We start from the raw sequence: 18,075 nt of genomic DNA, 5'->3' as shown, positions 1-18,075 counted from the left end.
CGTAGGGGCTTCGTAACAACTCCTCGTAAGCGATTCATTTAGCATTTTACACCTTAATATTGTTTTGCATTTTATTGATACGGTTTGGTATTGACGTAATGCATCAGTCACTTTGAGGAGGGTATTAAGATGTCATGTGCAGAAGAAATCGCTAGGAAAAAGGTGATACGGAATTTGCAGAGCCACTTCAGTCCGACCATATGTGTGAGAAGGAAAGGCACTCATTATGTGTGTCAGAATTAGCAAATCCATCCAGCTTTACTACTCAAACAAGCAAACAAACAAACCAAACTCATACACTCCTGTTTATAATTTCAACTATTTCTCGGCAGACATATTTCTTCTTCTTTTTCTTTTTGGCGGCCATTTTTCATATATTTGAGAATTTTTTTTCGCATTTTATTTAGTATTCGTTTTTCCTGCTGTTTCCAATACTGACGGTCATTTTTGAAAGTTGTTTATTGCCATATTTATTCCCTGTTGATAAATACATTCTGTTTGTCGGCCGTCTTTATTTTTTATTTTTTCGTTTCAAACTGCTGTCTGCCTGTATGACGTTGAAGGACGGGTGAGGGACGCCCACTGTTATGTTGTAAAGGACTTGGGGCTGTTGTGAGCGGGCGCCTGTTGTAGCTGTTGTTGTTGTTGCCCTCCTACCCCTCCCCCTCTTTGCTTCAGGCTTCCCTTTCCCTTTGAATTTCTTCGGCGTGATGGAACAGGGGGTGGGATCTTGGTGTCTCCGAAGGGTGATTTTTGTAATGGTTGTTGTTGCTGTTGCTGTTGTTGTAATTGCTGCTCCTGTAGCTGCTGTTGTTGCTGTTGGAGGTGGTGGCGTTGCTTTCGCCTCGCGTGGGTGGAGGAGGAGGTACCAGGGTCGTTAGATGTTGAATGATGGTCGTTGAAAGCCGTTGAAGGGTCGTTACGCGACGTTGAGGGATCGTTATAAGCTGCTGAAGGGTCGTTATATGTGATTGAAGGGTCGTTGGTCGTGCTGGAGGGGGAGGAAAGTTGGGTGTGGTTGGTGGAGGGAGGGAAGTACCGAGATGGAGAGAGTGGTGGAGAGTCCCTCAGCGTCTCGAAGTCGTAGGAGGAGAACGTTGGAGAATCCTTGGAGGGCATGGAGGAGGAAAACGGCTGCTGGGCTGAAGACATTGAGGAGGAAAATGCCTTTGACTCCTCCGAAGGCTTTTGGAAGGTGAATGCCTCTGAGTCTTTGGAAGGTTTGGGGGACGAGAATGCCTGCGACTCCTCTGAAGGCTTTGAGTAAGTGAACGCCTGGGAATCCTTGGCCCTTTTGGATGATAATGATGATGGTGGAGATCCCCTGCGGTGGACTGTGGTGGTGGTGGAGGGTGAAGGGGGAGGTAGACCCACTTGGGAGGGGGTGTCGGCATCTGGCATTCCGATCATGACGTCATTTCCGCCATCGTCGTCATCGTCGTTGCCTTGCGCCACCTGGGGAGACGCAAGGATGTTAATGCTTGATTTGGAAACGAGACGACGTAAGCTATGATTCAGTACAGAGGCGGTATAACAGATCCTCCTGTTAAATTGATTTCATCGATATTCCTAAAACTGTACAGTATCTATCTTTGTCTCTCTGCCTATTTGTCTATCTATCACTTTATCTATGTCTATACAATCTGTCCCTCACACTCACCTTCATAATCGTATCTGAATCTGCCAGTGCTTGTTTGGCGAGGTACCTCTCTCTCTTCATCTTGATCTCAAGGCTCTGGGGCACATCCGGTACCATGACGTCAATTAGGCGGCACACACCGAACACCACGTGCTGATGAGGGGGGGGGGGTGTAGTCATTAGTGGAGGGATAATTAGCCTGGTGATTAATGGGGGGTATCACATGAACTCCCTTTCGTACTGACGCCCCTGCATGGGGATTTTGGTCGGATTATGGGATTACATACAGTCATGAGGTTGTAATCTACCTCCAGTAATCCTCCATCTACTATACTACTTTTACTCTGTCGTGGCCTAAACTTACCATCTGTCCACCTTCACTGCAAAGAATAAGATGTACTGCAGTTGTGTGAGGGGAAGACTCCACCTAAAGGACTGACTATTATAAATTAAACCAGACTTTACTTAAATTTATCTGACAAAACGTGACCTTTACGTCACTTTACGTCCTTAATTTTACCTTTTTATTTGGTTTTACTTGTTTATTTGTGCCATCATATATGTTTATGTATGGGACATTATTACCAACTTCAGATACAGACAAGAGAAAGAGAGAGAGAGAGAGAGAGAGAGAGAGAGAGAGAGAGAGAGAGAGAGAGAGAGAGAGGGAGGCATGACGTTAAGATTACCTGTTTTCTCTGTTTATCCGTATATTGACTTGTTTATTTGTTTATATATTAGGTAACAATACTAACCTCAAACACAATAACAAAAGCCAGTCTGACGGCCAGTAGTCTCCAGTAGAAGGTGGTGTGGTTCCCTGCAGAGTCTCGATAGCCTCGGTATCTGGAAAACATAGGTAGTAAACACACACCCACACCTCCCCCCCCCCACACACACACACATTTCTTGTTTACTATAGGAAGGCTTTTCATGCCAAACCTGTGAAGTCTGGTAAAGGGCAGAAATATTAGTAATAAAAAAATAAAAACCTAGAGGGAACTAAAGGGAGTATGGAATAAAGGGGTAGAGAGAAGTGCAGGAGGTTGTTGATGAGGAGGGATAAAGGGGGAAGGGTAGGCAGTATTGTACCTTTCCCTTTACTCTGCCTAAATTGCTGGCTTAAGGTGTTACGTTTAGGAGATTTTTTATACCCCTTCCCTCCATCTCTCTCTCTCTCTCTCTCTCTCTCTCTCACGAAATTTCCTACGCATTTTTCATACCATTAGTAATTCTCCACAATTTCCTCCTTTTCTCCATCTCTCTATATTTTCCTTCTTTCCTCCATCTCTCCATATTTTCCTCCTTCTCTACTTTCCTCCATCTCTCCATATTTTCTTCCTTTTCTCTCCATCCTTCTACGTACACTCATCTACAGGGCTGAGTTAAGGTGCCTTTGGGTGTAGTAACTATCCATCCTTCCCTCATTCTTCTCTACAGTTTCCTCCTTTCCTCCATCTCTCTATATTTTCCTCCTTTCCTCCATCTTTCTATATTTTCCTCCTTTCCTCCATCACTCCATGCTTTCCTACCTTTCTCTCCATCCCTTCACACTCACCTACAGGGCTGGCTAAGGGTGCCGTTGGGTGCCGTTGCCAGAGTAAAGTTGACATAGCCGGCCAGAGACCAGTCGTACTCGTATTTATAAAGGAGGCGAGGCAGGAACTCCGACGTGAAGGCGATTAGGAATGCCTGTGTGAGAAAATGAGAGTGAGTGAGTGAGTGGGTGAGTGAGAGAGAGAGAGAGAGAGAAAGAGAGAGAGAGGGGGGGGATCGAGTGGGAAGAGAGAGAGAGAGTTTGAGGAAGAGGATGTGGGAGGGGGAGATAATTTGATTAGGGGCGAGGGAGAGGAGGGGTGTACTGAAAGATAGGGAGGGAAAGGTGGATGAGAGAGAGAGAGAGAGAGAGAGAGAGAGAGAGAGAGAGAGAGAGAGAGAGAGAGAGAGAGAGAGAGAGAGAGAGAGAGAGAGAGAGAGAGAGAGAGAGAGAGAGAGAGAGAGAGAGAGAGGTATTCCATTGTGCTTGATTATTATTAATTATTTAAGTAAGATCTCTCTAGGATGTAATTATGAGAAAGTGATGATAACTTTTTTCTTTTCTTTCACTTCTTACTTTTTTCTTTCTTTTTGTCTTTTCTTGTAGCTGTATGTAACCACCTTTGTAGGAACGACTTACATTTGGTTGATGTATTTTTGTTGCAACCATTTTATTCAACAAAGGCCAGAGCTTTAGTAATGAAGGGGTTAATGGAGGTTGTCTTGTAATTCCTTGAGTTCGTAAATATTCTCCTGACCGGAATAAAATGGCCTGGGTGATATAATGGAAGAAATGCCATTGGACTGAAAGGGTGAAGCAAGTGTCGTACTGAAGTTACTTTGCTCACTCTGAAATTGCTATCTTTCAATCTTGATAGCTGAGTTATAACAATAAATTAGCACTAGAGGTGCTAGTCACAGGGAGGTGCTGTGGAAAGGGTGTTGAGTCGTAGTATTGTCTTATTCTGCCATTGAGCTATGTGAAATAGGCTGCAAAAAGACGATAATATGGGCCATGCTAAGGTTAAAAGAGTATAGGAACGACGAGATGTGCCTCTGTAATACTGTCGATTAACAAGCCAGCAATTCGTACATTACTGATCACAGCCAGGTGGGCCATAAAGTCGAGGATAGTAAACCAGATGCCGATGTTCTGCGCTCTTTCCGACACTGCCCTGCGCGTCTCACACACGAACTTCTGCGCGTCCAGGCGTATCTCCACCCAGTTGTTAAGCAGCGCAAAGAGGGGAGCTAAGGGAAAGGCCGCTACGAAGATGGTGATGAACCCGAACTGTAGAACTGGGGAGGGGAGGGAAGGATGGATATTATGTTGTTATATGGTTACTAATTGCGTTATGTAGTAGCCTAACTTATATGAGTGTAAGAATATATCAGGAAAAAAAAAATAATGGTTGGGAATATTTATGCCAAGGAAGACCAGCTGACGTCCGTAGCAGCATTTATGTGGTAGAAAAACCTCCGACCACCTCATGAATTGAAATCCTGTGTGTGTGTGTGTGTGTGTGTGTGTGTGTGTGTGTGTGTGTGTGTGTGTGTGTGTGTGTGTGTGTGTGTGTGTGTGTGTGTGTGTGTGTGTGTGTGTGTGTGCTTGCGCTCGCGCGGGTATTTGTTCACACAACTGTATGACAAAAAACGGAACATAATGGAAGGTGTGAACTAACCCATCTCAAGATACTCCTGAAATAATCCCTCGTTGTCAATCAGCTGATAGTCCGCCTCCCACCTGGTCCTGGCCTTGTGGGTCAGCTTAACCTGTGTGACAAAAGCAGGGGTCATGGTGGGGGTATGGGGGTCAGGTACTGTAGTGTTCATGAGTGTTGTAGAATGTATACTTAGTAATTCCTAGAGGCCTGTCAAATACCAGGGTACGTTATGTAGAGAAGTGCAAGGAAATTACCAGACATCAAATTCTTCTTCACCAGACTCTCCTAAGGTAAATAACAAAACTTACCTGCTTTTTATGCCACCAAGCCTTAACTTTGGGCACCAGAATCTCCTGTGCATTGTTCACTACCTGTTTGCCAATCATAATCACGGCCAGTTGTTGGGCCAGTTCGATCAGACACCCACCCGCAGAGCACTGAGGGCAAGAGAGAGCGGTGTGGTTATGCATTTACTTACATTAACTCATCCAGGCTTATATTTTACCCATTAATCATCCAACACTCACAAACTCATGAATATACGCACATCCTAGACTTTAAAAAAAGTCATATGCCTACTCTTCTCACTTGGTCAGACTCAAGGAATATACTCACATCCTAGAATATAACATAAAACCATATCCATATCCTCCTAGCTCTGTCAGCTTCACAGTTTTAATTTTAACACAGACTCATACATCTACTCACATCCTCGTTCCTGAAGCCAAGGATGTGGTGGTAGTGTCCGGGGTAGCCAACAAATCTGCCCTTGAAGAACGCGATGTAAAAGATGGAGGAGTAGAAGTTGACGAATTGAAAGATGAACACCTTAAATGTTAGGTTGTCCTCGAATTCTGACTGGGTTCTGTGCATCTCTGTGGGAAAAAGAGAGATTAAAGAGAGGCAGGTGTAGGTTAGAGATAGAGGGGGAGGGGGATATGAGAAGATGGACAGGTAGAAGGTGGGGAATTGAGAGGTTAACATTTTGAAGGTTAGGTTCTCATTCAATTCTGACGGTGCATCTCCAGGGGAAGAAGAGATGTTAGAGGTAATTTGTGTGTGTGTGTGTGTGTGTGTGTGTGTGTGTGTGTGTGTGTGTGTGTGTGTGTATGTGTGTGTGAAAGAGAGAGAGAGAGGGGGGGATGTTGTGTGTATATGGCTGTCAGGAAAGTAATTTAGTTTCTCTCCCTTTGCTTATTTATTATTTTGTCCATCAATAATTCTCAGGTTGTCTGCGTAACTCTCTGTCTGTCTATCTCTCTGTCTGTCTGTCTATCTCTCTCTATCAGACTGTCTGCCTGTATCTGCATCTGTTCTTCCATCCATCCCTAACTTACCCCACGTTGTCAGTCTGTGAGCCAGTTTTTCATACACTCTTCCCATACACATGATGATGATAAAGTTGACAACAGCCCCGGACAGGGAGGAGATGGCTTGAGCCTGTAGGGAGAAGGGGAGTGTTGCATAGATTATACAGCTGTAGGGGTCCAAGGAGGAGGAAATTGGTCTTAACAGAAGTAGTCCTGTAAGTTCAAGGTAGATAAATATATAGGTAGGTAGGTTGGTAGATTGATAGGTAAGTAGGTTGGTATGTACGGGGAGAGAAAGAGAGATAGAGAGAGGGTGGGGGAAGACAGTCACATAAAAACTAAATTACTTCGACAGTGATCCCATCAAACAACAGATTTAAGAGCAAATTTTTTACATTAAAGAATTATAGGCAGTTTGGGAAATGTTGTTGTTGGATAGATACAAACATTTCAACTTAACTTTTATCATTCCATTTTAACAATTGACGCCAGTGTGATATCAGGATACACTTTACTTCTTCATTTATTAGCTTACCTGTGATCTAAGTGTGTCGTTTCTGAAGAGGGGAATAGACACCAGGACCCGGTAGATGATGACAGCCACGATGAAGATGATTACCAGGCTCATCTGTGGAGGGTTAGGGTGGCTTAGATTAGGTTATGTTAGGTCGGGTTGGGTTAGGTTAGGTTAGAATAGGTTATGTTAGGTCGGGTTAGGTTAGGTTAGGTTAGAGTAGGTATGTTAAATCGTGTTGTGTTAGGTCAGGTTAGGTTAGGTTAGGTTAGAATAGGTCATGTTAAATCGTGCTGTTAGGTCGGGTTAGGTTAGGTTAGATTATATTAGGTAACGTTAAATCGTGCTGTGTTAGGTCGGGATAGGTTAGGTTAAGTTCAGGTTGAGTAAGTTGGAATGGTTAGGTGATGTTAGAGCGAATTTACATAGCTTTCTGTGCAGAGAGAACGAAGTATTGGCCTACCATACTAAGTAAAAAAAAATAAGAATAAATCCTCTCCGTTCACTGACCATAATAAAAATAATTAAAAATAATAATTAAATATTCAGCGTTCACTGGCCATAACAGAAATAAATCCTCCACGCTCACTAACCATAATAAAAATCAGTCCCACTCCTGCCATAATCCTTTTGGTCCTGAGGTTCTTGGGGAAGGAGGGCTCCCTGACTCCCGTGATGGGATTCCTCTCTTGGCAGGGCGCCTTGGCTGCGAATTCTGGCCTCGGTCTTTCCTCCTCCTCTTGAAAGTCCAGGCAGTCCCAGTGGTGCGCTAGGGAGGCGCTCTTGCGTTTCCAGTATTCCAGGAACGACACAGCTGGAATGGGCAAAAGGGGATGTAGAGCAGTATTTTTAGCCACTTCATGCCAAAACGCAGTAAACGTAGAAATTCATTTGTCCCTCAGTACTGTTGTTTTTATTATTATTATTATTATTATTATTATTATATTATTATTATTATTATTATTATTATTATTATTATAGTAGGTTTGTTTTCACGTGGTAAAGACACCTAACCCCTTCTGAGCTCGTATGATTGCCAGGTGTATAATCAGATTAGACGATACATTTTTTGAGTAGTAACCAAGGAGACTCATTCCTGCCTTATAACAAAGGCTAATCAGCTTTCACGCAATCACATGATTTGAATCAAGTTGTGAGAGTGACCCAGTTCTGCCAGATGAAAATTAACTGAATGTATTACACTTCGGATGAAACCTGACGGAGCCTATTACACTTACCCCAGAAGCTAACAAAGGTGGCATAGAAGACAGTGCCAGGGTGATCGAAGAGGTAGGATATCCTGGTATTGACACAGATATCGTTCAGATCCCAGAACACACAGCCCAGGGTCTCATTGCACAGCGGACACATCTTAAAGAGGCCGCGTCCATTGCAGATCTCATTGGCAGGCGTGTTGTGGTTGATGGTGACCACGCCGTAGAGAAACACCAGCAGCCCCACCACGGCTGCTGGTAGGAGCCATCCCGTGTACAGCCCTAGGATTGGATAGGATAGAGAAAGGAAATTATCTGTCTGTCTGTCTGTGTGTCCATCTGTCTGTTTATATTATTTTCTTAATCCATGACAGACGAGAAGGCGCTTGGGGATTTTTCTTTTCTCTTGTCGTCATCAACATATTTTTAAATCATGCATCTGCTTGATAAAAATGGGTCATATGCACAGAGGATGTGTGTGTGTGTGTGTGTGTGTGTGTGTGTGTGTGTGTGTGTGTGTGTGTGTGTGTGTGTGTGTGTGTGTGTGTGTGTGTGTGTGTGTGTGTGTGTGTGTGTACTCACCAAGCCATGCAAAATAAATACCAATCTTCTCGCCAAAGTACTCTCGTATATGATCCAGGGGTTGATATTTGTACCATTTTCCCCATCGCGCCCAGTAATGGTACAGCACCTGACGGGGGTTTAACTGGGAGGGGTCTCGCCACCCTTGCGGTAATTCGTACTCACCCTGAAATGAGGTCTGGGGTTAGGGAGGGGAGGTTAAGTTAGAAAAGGTATGGGGTTAGGGGAGGTTAAGTTAGGTTAGTTACGGGGTTAGGGAAGGGTGGTTAAGTTAGATAAGGTTGGGTATGGTATGGTTAGGTGGATCTGCCTTTTCATCCTCCTCCCTCGTCTGTTCATCCATCCTACATTCTCCAGCCTCTGTTCTCTCCTCTCCCTCTTTTCCTCTGTTCCTCACTTCCCTCCTTCCTCTCTCCATCCTCCCTATTCCTCCACTACCCCTCTGTTCTCCCCTAGCCTCCCTCCACTCCATTCTCTCTCTCTCTCTCTCTATCTCTCTCTCTCTCCATTCATCCATCCATCCATCCATCTATCTATCCATCGGTGCATCCATTTCTTTATCTCTGCCTGTGTGTACTCCTATGTATCTGTTACTCTTCCTCCCTCCCTCTCTGTCTATCCATCTTTCTGTCTCTGTGTCTATTTACCTGTCTATCTATCTGTCTAATTATCTATCTACTCATTGCTTGACACTCACATCATGCAGTGGGAAGGAGGCGCTGTACACTCCCTCCTCGACCAGCCTTCCTATTCCAATCTCACCCTTCTTCCTCTTGCCGAACGTGGCCGTGGATAGTATCTCGTGGACTATCCGGGATCGCTGGGTTGTCGTGAAGTAGTGGTCCGGGTTGTCACTGCCTAGAAACCTGTCATGAGGGATAGGGAGGGGATAGGGGATAGGTTCGAGGGTTGGTCGTGGGGAGTAGAAGGTAGCGAGATGATGTATGGGAAGGAGATCAAAGGATAGAAGAGGAAATGAAAGAGCAGGCATGAAAATTGGAGGCTGGTAGGTAGGAGGAGGGATAGAGAGGGGTAGGTTGAGGATGTGGGAGATAGGGAGGTGTTATAGATGAAGTAGGTCGAAGGATAGGAGATAGAATATAAGAAGAGATGAAAACTGGAGAGAGGTAAGTAGGAGGAGGGATAGGGGGTAGGTTGGAGGATAGATTGGGGTGTAGGAGTTGGGTGAAGTTGATGGCAGTATTTGGATAGGTAGATGAAAGAGACTGAAGGACAGGGGATGTTGAGCTGAGATGAAAGTTGGATAGGGAGAGTATAGGGGATAGGGTCGAGGGTGGGTTGAATTATGGAGGATAAGTTAGGAAGCTAAGAGAACCGAGCGAGGATGAAGGAAGTAAATGGACAGGCAGATGACAGAGGCTGAAGGATAGGAGATAAATAAGGGCGGAGATAGTGGATAGAAAAAAATTAAGGCAGTATGAAGATGAGATAAAAATCTTTAAAGCATTTGGATAGGTAGATGAAAAAAGTTTGAAGGACAGGAGGTTAACAGGACGAAAATGGTTAGAGAGAAAATAAGAAAAGATCGGACAGAGAGGGGATTAATAAAGATGTTAGGATAGGTTAGGTTGTTAGGTTAGGTTAGATGAGGTGGTTAGGTTGGGATAGGTCACTGGATGAGGTTTCTGTACAGCTGTAGATTTTACTTGTCTACCTGCATCTAGTTTATTCTATTTGTTAGTGTGTATTTATGCTTTTTTTTTTTATCTATCTTTATGCTAGTGTTTACAGCTATTAGTCACTTTATAATTCAGTTAATATCCAGTAACACTGTGTTAGGTTAAGCTAGAAAAATTAATCTCCAGTTGTTTAGTGTATGCACAGTATATCTCGCCTTATCTGTCCAATTCTTTCTATCAGTCCGTCGATCTGTCCCTGTCTGTCTATTTTTTATCTATCTGCGTCTGTTTACACTAATTTCATCTTTTAAAGGCATGGTATGCCTTTTATCTCATACAGTCCCAATTAGAATTTATATTTAGGTATTAGATAAACTTAAAACAGGCTAAAGATCATTATGGTACAGGTAACTCAAATAAAATAAGTGAAAATTCTTTATAGTTTTTAAGACATGGAAAAAGACAGAAGAAAGACTGAGACTATTGTGTAACTCATCCAATGTATAAACACGGCTTACTTTATGAAGAAAATCATCAGTGTTCTACGTCACACAACACGGAGACAGGGTACGCGGTACGGTTTACCCTTGCCGATACGGATTTAATGAACTGTCTTACGATGAGTCCTTTGTCGTAACTAAGATTATTTTTGCAGGGAAGATAAGGGCCTGTATTCTCGTGGGTTAAGGAAGTTCCCTAACACCTCTTCCTAAGTGATGTATTTTGCTTATTACACTTTACTGTCCTCTTCTTTGTTACATCAGTCCCTCCAATATGGCCATACTCTGCATAAATAGCATACAAAAAGATTTTAACTAGCCACATCCTAAAATAAATCGCAAAGGAAGAGTTGCTACAGACCCTTCTTATGCAACGAGAATACGGGACAAGGAGAGTGAGTGCAGAATATTTCCATGTACTTTGTGTTCCTGTAGGAAAAAGAAAAAAAAAAGCGGTGGTATGACGGAATTTCTCGTTGCTTTGCTGATGATCCACACAGGGTCCAGTGCATGAATATCCGTGGGGTTACGAAGCTACTTGCACCTGTACCTTAACGATTTATTTTGTACCGTAGTATCCTAGTCCCTTGTATCATGTTTATGTCTTCTTAGTATCGATATAAATTTCTTAAATAAGACACAAACAATTAGTAAAGCACCATATGAGGAACTGACTGGTAAGGAAAAGGTGTTGGGGAACTGCTATACCTTCTAGATAAACAGGATTTCCGTATATGAGGATGATTCTTCCATAGTGGCAAAGATTTTGAAAAAAACGCAAGAATTCCACACAGTCATGCAACACTGATGTTAACTGAAGCCTACGGTGTTAGCAAGCGTCATGCAGCTGTGCTCTATGTGGAAGCAGACAGGCAGGCAGGGTGTTGAGTGAGAGTGCATGAAGCTTGATAGATGGATAGACTAGATAGATAGGTTTGATCTGTTACGTTAGGGAAGGTTAGGTTAGGTTAGGTTGATATGTTACGTTAGGGAAGGTTAGGTTAGGTTAGGTTGATATGTTACGTTAGGGAAGGTTAGGTTAATTTAGGTTGATATGTTACGTTAGGGAAGGTTGGTTTGGGTTAGGTTGATATGTTACGTTAGGGAAGGTTGGTTTGGGTTAGGTTGATATGTTACGTTAGGGAAGGTTGGTTTGGGTTAGGTTGATATGTTACGTTAGGGAAGGTTGGTTTGGGTTAGGTATAGGTTGGTTTAGTGGAATTAGGTTAGGAATGGTTTGGTGTGATGTGCATACCAGTAACTGGGGTTAGGCTAGACTATGATGGGTCTGATTTGGTTAGATTGGAGTAGATGGGTTTGGATAGGGGAGGTCACGTTAGGGTAGATATGGTTAGGTGTGATTAAGGTAGATTATGCTAGGTTAGGTTTGTTTAGGCTGGGTTAGGTAGTATAAAGCTTGTTTAGGTTAGGGTGGGGTAGGGTAGGTGAGGTTAGGATAAGATAGGATAGAGTAGTTTAGGTTAGGTTAGGTTTGGTTAGGTTACGTGTGGATGGGCTGGGTTAAGTTAGGGTCGGTTAGGTGAGGTAAGGTACTGAAAAATGTGGTTAGGTTAGGCTAGGATTTTTTGTGTTGGTTTAGGCAAGGTTGAGTCTGGTTAAGTCAGGTTAGCATACATATACTTAAATCCAGTTGTTTGTGGCAGTGTGGGCTGGTGTGTGTTAGTTGGGGTGAGTAGGATTTAAGTTCACCTCAGATTAAGAGAGGATTAGATGATTAAGATTAGACTGAAGTAATTGGGGTTAACTAATCTTGGTTTGGTATGTTATATGATGTGTTAGATTGGGCTGGGCTGGATTTAAAGTCACCTCGGTTTAAGACAGGATTAGATGAGACTAAAGTGGTAGGGGTTAGGTACTGTAGGATTGGTGACCGTATTTAAGTGGGATAGGAGCCTTCGTGGTACCTCTTCCTTTGCGACTTATTTTTCGTATTGAACCTTAAATCTGTCTTGCTGTTATGTCGGTCTAACATCAGTGTAGTTTGCATTATTAACATGCATAAAAATTCTGATGTGTGATGTGCATAATAAATCGGTAAGGAAGGGATGTTTAAGCGCTTGCAGTACGCCCCCAGGGTAGCCTTGTTAGTGATAAGACTGTTGGGTAAATTTAACATTCAACATTTATAATTAAACATGCAGTTAAGGACGAATGTCAAGTCTCTGGTTATTATCCTATTATTTGAAGTCGATAAATCAGCCTCATTCCAGTGATATAGAAAATTATTAGTTTGTCTTAATTTCTGTAACTTAGCCATACTGTTCACTACAGATATTTGTTGAAATATATTCAGGTGAACAGATATTTTTTATTGTACTTTCTATATTCAGGAAAGTTGTGGACATTGTTAATACTTTGTGTGGGTAGGTTTTAAGTACTCTCTTATTTATTTATTTTTGGTTATTTATTTAGTTTGTGTCGGTGGATTTTTGTCATTTTTATTATATTTAATGGTCTATTTTTACTGTGGTTGTGTTGGTGGTTTCAGTGCACTACTTTTTATTATCATTATTTATAAGTTTTGTGTTCAAGGGTGCTTACACTTTTTTTTTCTGGCTAACTAGGGCAGTCGAGAGGTTTGGAGGAGGTGTATGAGAATTATATAAAGGAGGGGACGGAGGGAGAAGTGAGGAAAGCAGGGAAAGGGAGGAGATAATGAGGGGAAGGAGGGAGGGAGGAGGGAAAGAGAGGAGATAGTGAGGGGAGGGAGGGAGGGAGAAGGGAGGAAAGGTGATAGTGAGGGAAGGGAGGGAGGGAGAAAGGAGGAAAGGAGATAGTGAGGGGAGGGAGGGAGGGAGGAAGGTAAGGAGAATGGATAGACAGGAGGAAAGGAAGGAAGGCAAGGGGATGAGAAGACAGAAGGAGGGGAGAAGAGGGGAAAAAATGGAGAGGAGAGAGGAGGAAAAGACGGAAGGAGAGATGAGAAGGAGAAAAGGAGAGGAATGAAAGATGGAAGGAACAAGGAAAGTAATAGGGAGGAAGGAAGAAGAGGTAGTGACGGAATTCAGAGAGAGAGAGAGAGAGAGAGAGAGAGAGAGAGAGAGAGAGAGAGAGAGAGAGAGAGAGAGAGAGAGAGAGAGAGAGAGAGAGAGAGTGAAATAGTGAGGAACTTTCAGAAGAGGAAACATTGGAGTGAGCAAACTTTTGAGCTGAGTGGGGCAAAGAAGAGAGAAAGAGAGAGAGAAGGGAGGGGGCGCAGAGCAGAGACTAGGAAGACTGAAAAAAAAGAAGGAATATGCATAGGCTAGACTGACAAGGAACTGAGAAAGAGTAAAAGAGGGAAGAGACTGAAATCCAGGTACTTTTCTGTAACATTTCTTTGTCTTTAGTCTCATACCCTAGTGTAGATCTATTGTTACACCTCATAACTCAGATATTACAGATCGCAGATTTATGCCGGGTTTGAGAAAAAGAGTACAGCCTCTCTCTATCATTGCTGCCTGCACTCTGTAATGTTGGATGCAGGCTAATCAAATTGAAGCTCTTTAGGCTTTCCATAAATATCCATAGAAGAAAAGTAGAGGATCTTTGGATTTATTTAAGACGTAGGGCAATCGCGAAAAATAACAATCTGGGAGATAAGGGTGTATGGAAATGGGAGTGATTTTTTGACAATAATAGAAAACTAGAAACGGGTTCTCACTTGCGAATGACTTTTCTGGCAGCAGAGGAGGAAGAGGAGGAGGTAGAGGAGAAAAGAAGAGGAGGAGGAGGAGGAAGGAAAAAGAGGAGGAGAAAGGGGAGAATAACGTGGAGGAGGATGAGGAGGAGGAAGAAAGCGAAGGATAGGAAAAACAGATGAGAAAGGAGAGATAGAGGAGGAGGAGGAGGAGGAGGAGGATAAGATCATGATGATGGGGAGGAAAAGAACACGAAGAGGATGAGAAAATGATGGATGATGATGATGAGAAGCAAGAGGAAGAGGAGGAGGAGGTAAAGGAGGAGATAGGAAGAAGATAAAGATGTGAAAGAAGAATAGTAAGGTATAAATGATAGATAGATAGATAGATAGAGGGAATGAGAGAGGGGGAGAGAAGAATGAAGAGAAGGGATGAGTTAAGAGGAATGAAAGGGATAACCAAAGAGGGAATAAGAAGAGAGAGGAGGATAAAAAAAAAAGGAGAGAGAAAGAGGAGGTTAGTGAAAAGAGACAACCACTGCACTCTCGCTCTCTCCCCCCTCTCTCTCTCTCTTTCTCTCTCTCTCTCTCTGGAGGCGCCGAGAATTAAAGAGGAACCATCGTAATGCCTGTGTGTGTGTGTGTGTGTGTGTGTGTGTGTGTGTGTGTGTGTGTGTGTGTGTGTGTGTGTGTGTGTGTGTGTGTGTGTGTGTGTGTGTGTGTGTAGGGAGAAAGGTTACATGTGTGTAGTGAAGTATTTGGTGTGTGTGTGTGTGTGTGTGTGTGTGTGTGTGTGTGTGTGTGTGTGTGTGTAGGGAGAAAGTTCATATGTGCGTAGTGAAGTATTTGGTGTGTGTGTGTATGTGTGTGTGTGTGTGTGTGTGTGTGTGTGTGTGTGTGTGTGTGTGTGTAGGAAATCAATGGTGCTGTTGTAGTTTGTGTGGGTTGGAAAAGCCTTGTATATGCAGTGCATGTATGTGCATTTTGTGTAATGTTTATATTCAGTCTTACGGTGGGTATAAACTGAATGTAAGTGGGCATGTACGAGTAATTTATATATATGAATTTACACATGGAGAGTGTATGTCTGTATAAGGTGCAAGATATTTGCTTGATTTAATAATGGTGATAAATGTGTGGGTAAAATTGTTTATGTCAGTATATAGATAACATGGACACAGCTGAATAGAGTAGATACTGTTTGAGGAAATATATATAATAGCTACAGGGGAGGAAGCGTGTGGTTAGTACAAACTCATCAACATAACAGTGCAATAAAATGTCAGACATACGTGTACAGGTATATATAAACAGATACAGCATACCCAGATATACGTAGTTTATATGAGCTGCGTGGGAGTTTAAATTATATATTATATACATAGCAAAATACATATTTACACATAAGGTGAGAGGATCTGCATGAAGCCAAAATGGAAAATATATGTATAAGCAAAAACACACGTGAATATATAGACTTACCGGGATATGGATGAAAAAATTGTATTGAATTAAACATGTGTGCGAATATTGAAAAGGTGAATGTGTGTGTGTGTGTGTGTGTGTGTGTGTGTGTGTGTGTGTGTGTGTGTGTGTGTGTGTGTGTGTGTGTGTGTGTGTGTGTGTGTGTGTGTGTGCCATTGAGCTTTAATAATGTGTGTCTATGAAAGTGGGTATGAAGATGTGAATGTGTGTGATCTTTAATTAATGCGCACACACGATGCGCTTGTGCTGGTGAATAAGATTATGAGAGAGAGAGAGAGAGAGAGAGAGAGAGAGAGAGAGAGAGAGAGAGAGAGAGAGAGAGAGAGAGAGAGAGAGAGAGAGAGAGAGAGAGAGAGAGGTGAAATGTTGAAAAGACAGACGATGACGGTGATAACAGTAAATGATGAAATTAATGGTAATAATTGCCAAATATCACAAAAAACAACAGTAATAATAATAATAATAATAATAATAATAATAATAATAATAATAATAATAATAATAACAATAATGTTGTTCTGAAAATCTGTTTACATACTTTGTTCACTTATCTTTTTATTCCTGTTTGTGTGTGTGTGTGTGTGTGTGTGTGTGTGTGTGTGTGTGTGTGTGTGTGTTTGTCTCACCTGTCTATCTTGGACTTCTTAAACGCACATGTGAAGTAATCCAGTGGTTTATTAGGCACGTCTTCAGCCATCAGGTTCGGAATTCCAAGCTTCTCCAGCACATTTTCAGACCAGTTGGTGGACGGGTTGTTATGCGCCTGGCGAGGGTGCAAAAAAGTTACAAATACAGGTTAATATACAGTAGAGAGGTTACAGAAGGCATGGAGGAGTTACGAAATGGTTCCAGAGAGAGAGAGAGAGACTTCAGTGATAAGTCTTGAAGGCACAGCGGTAAACTTGACGTCTGGGGTGATTAAATTACGTGAAGGAATAATAAAATTTCTCAAGTAACCCAAAAACACCTGTGAACGTATTGACACTCCCTCACCCCCATGACTTAATTTTCAGAATAATATCGTCTGGCGGGGACTGGAATAAAGCGCTAGAGTTATCCCGACCATGTAAAGGTTAATGGTGAAAATATTTTATCTCCTTTAGTGAGTGGGTTAACAGAGACCGTATTAACACTTTCAGCTTACTGTGCTCTCTCTCAACTTAAAAGAAAAAAAAATATATAAACTTGAAAAATAACTGAAAATGGAAAACAAGTCTTATGGGATATGAATCATGATAAAGCAGGAGAAAATGGTGGATGAAAAATAAGAAAAAGAGTGTGTTGAGGTGGAAAAAAAGATGAGTGATGTAAGGATGTAAAAAATGAAAATGTAAATAATGTGGGTGTGAAGTAATAGAGGGGATTTGAATATTGTAAAATGTAAAATGATTGAAAAAAGTGTGATCATGTAAGAGGGAAAATATGAATGTTTAAAATGTATAATATGAAAAAGTATGAAAAGAAAATGAAAAATGTAAAAATGTGTCGGTGGTGTTGTGGTGAAAGGGATGATTCTATATGGCAGAGTGTCAGCCCTCGGGATATGACGAGGCCTTCAAAGACAGGAAGGGGAGGGGTGAAGGAAAGGGAGGGGTGTAGGGAGGGAGAAGAGAAGAGGAGGGAGGAAAGAGGAGAGGAGTGGAGGGAGGGAGGAAAGGGAGAGATAGGAGATGAGAGCGGAGGGAAAAGGGAGATAAGGGCGAGAGAGGACAGGAGAGGAGAGACAGGAGGGAGCGATGGAAGAGAAGGGAGAGAGAGATGGGGAAGGAGAGGGGGACAGGGAGAAGAGGAGAGGTGAGGAAAGCGCAGGGGAGACAGGGAGGAAAGGGGGAGAAGTCTGAGTTTTTTTTTTTTTTTTTTTTTTTAATGCGAGGAAGAAGGAACCAAAGGCCATGAGCCCGCAGTAACAGTTCCCTCCAAGAGAAAAACAAAATACAATATAGAACCAAATTCAAGATCCAATCATTTTGAGATGCCTGGACACACTGCGTTTGAAAGACTGGAGATCATAGGCAGCAGGAAATACAGACAGAGGGAGACAGTTCCAGAGCTGGCCTGTTGCATAAATGAAAGACTGGGAGTAACGGTTAACTCTTGCATTAGAGAGTTGGACAGAAAAAGGATGAGAGTTTGCTGCCAGACGGGTGCTACGCGCCCGTCGTAGAGGTGGAGGAATGCAAGCAGACAGTTCAGAGGAGCAGTGATCATTAAAGTACCGATAGAAAAGAGATAAAGATGCAACAGTGCGGCGAAGAGACAGAGGTTGAAGGGAGTCAGTAAGAGGAGGAGAGTTAATGAGACGAAAAGCCTTTGACTCCACCCTATTGAGAAGAGCTGTATGTGGGAAGCCT

General features: G+C 42.6%; 1 protein-coding gene across 1 annotated transcript in view; it reads right to left on the bottom strand.

Moving 5' to 3' along the window:
- Positions 1 to 585: 585 nt before the first annotated feature.
- The window catches only part of LOC145416722 (anoctamin-7-like), a 39,904-nt gene continuing 22,414 nt past the window's right edge, over positions 586 to 18,075 (bottom strand). Inside the window, exons 5-20 of the mRNA XM_080285651.1 lie at positions 16,351 to 16,487; positions 9,157 to 9,325; positions 8,460 to 8,625; positions 7,902 to 8,159; positions 7,257 to 7,477; positions 6,685 to 6,777; positions 6,177 to 6,279; positions 5,548 to 5,714; positions 5,148 to 5,276; positions 4,858 to 4,948; positions 4,269 to 4,474; positions 3,198 to 3,331; positions 2,395 to 2,485; positions 1,661 to 1,792; positions 1,336 to 1,455; positions 586 to 1,134 (exon numbers count right to left, since the gene is read on the bottom strand). Coding sequence (XP_080141777.1) covers positions 586 to 1,134; positions 1,336 to 1,455; positions 1,661 to 1,792; positions 2,395 to 2,485; positions 3,198 to 3,331; positions 4,269 to 4,474; positions 4,858 to 4,948; positions 5,148 to 5,276; positions 5,548 to 5,714; positions 6,177 to 6,279; positions 6,685 to 6,777; positions 7,257 to 7,477; positions 7,902 to 8,159; positions 8,460 to 8,625; positions 9,157 to 9,325; positions 16,351 to 16,487 — 2,766 coding nt within the window. The remainder of the gene's footprint in view (positions 1,135 to 1,335; positions 1,456 to 1,660; positions 1,793 to 2,394; positions 2,486 to 3,197; positions 3,332 to 4,268; positions 4,475 to 4,857; positions 4,949 to 5,147; positions 5,277 to 5,547; positions 5,715 to 6,176; positions 6,280 to 6,684; positions 6,778 to 7,256; positions 7,478 to 7,901; positions 8,160 to 8,459; positions 8,626 to 9,156; positions 9,326 to 16,350; positions 16,488 to 18,075) is intronic.

This window comes from Coenobita brevimanus, chromosome 107 (assembly GCF_032717465.1).
Source record: "Coenobita brevimanus isolate Jiangsu-jjx chromosome 107, ASM3271746v2, whole genome shotgun sequence".
Classification (NCBI taxonomy): domain Eukaryota; kingdom Metazoa; phylum Arthropoda; class Malacostraca; order Decapoda; family Coenobitidae; genus Coenobita; species Coenobita brevimanus.
Note: the sequence above shows the minus strand (reverse complement) of the source record. Positions and strands in the feature narration are given on the sequence as shown.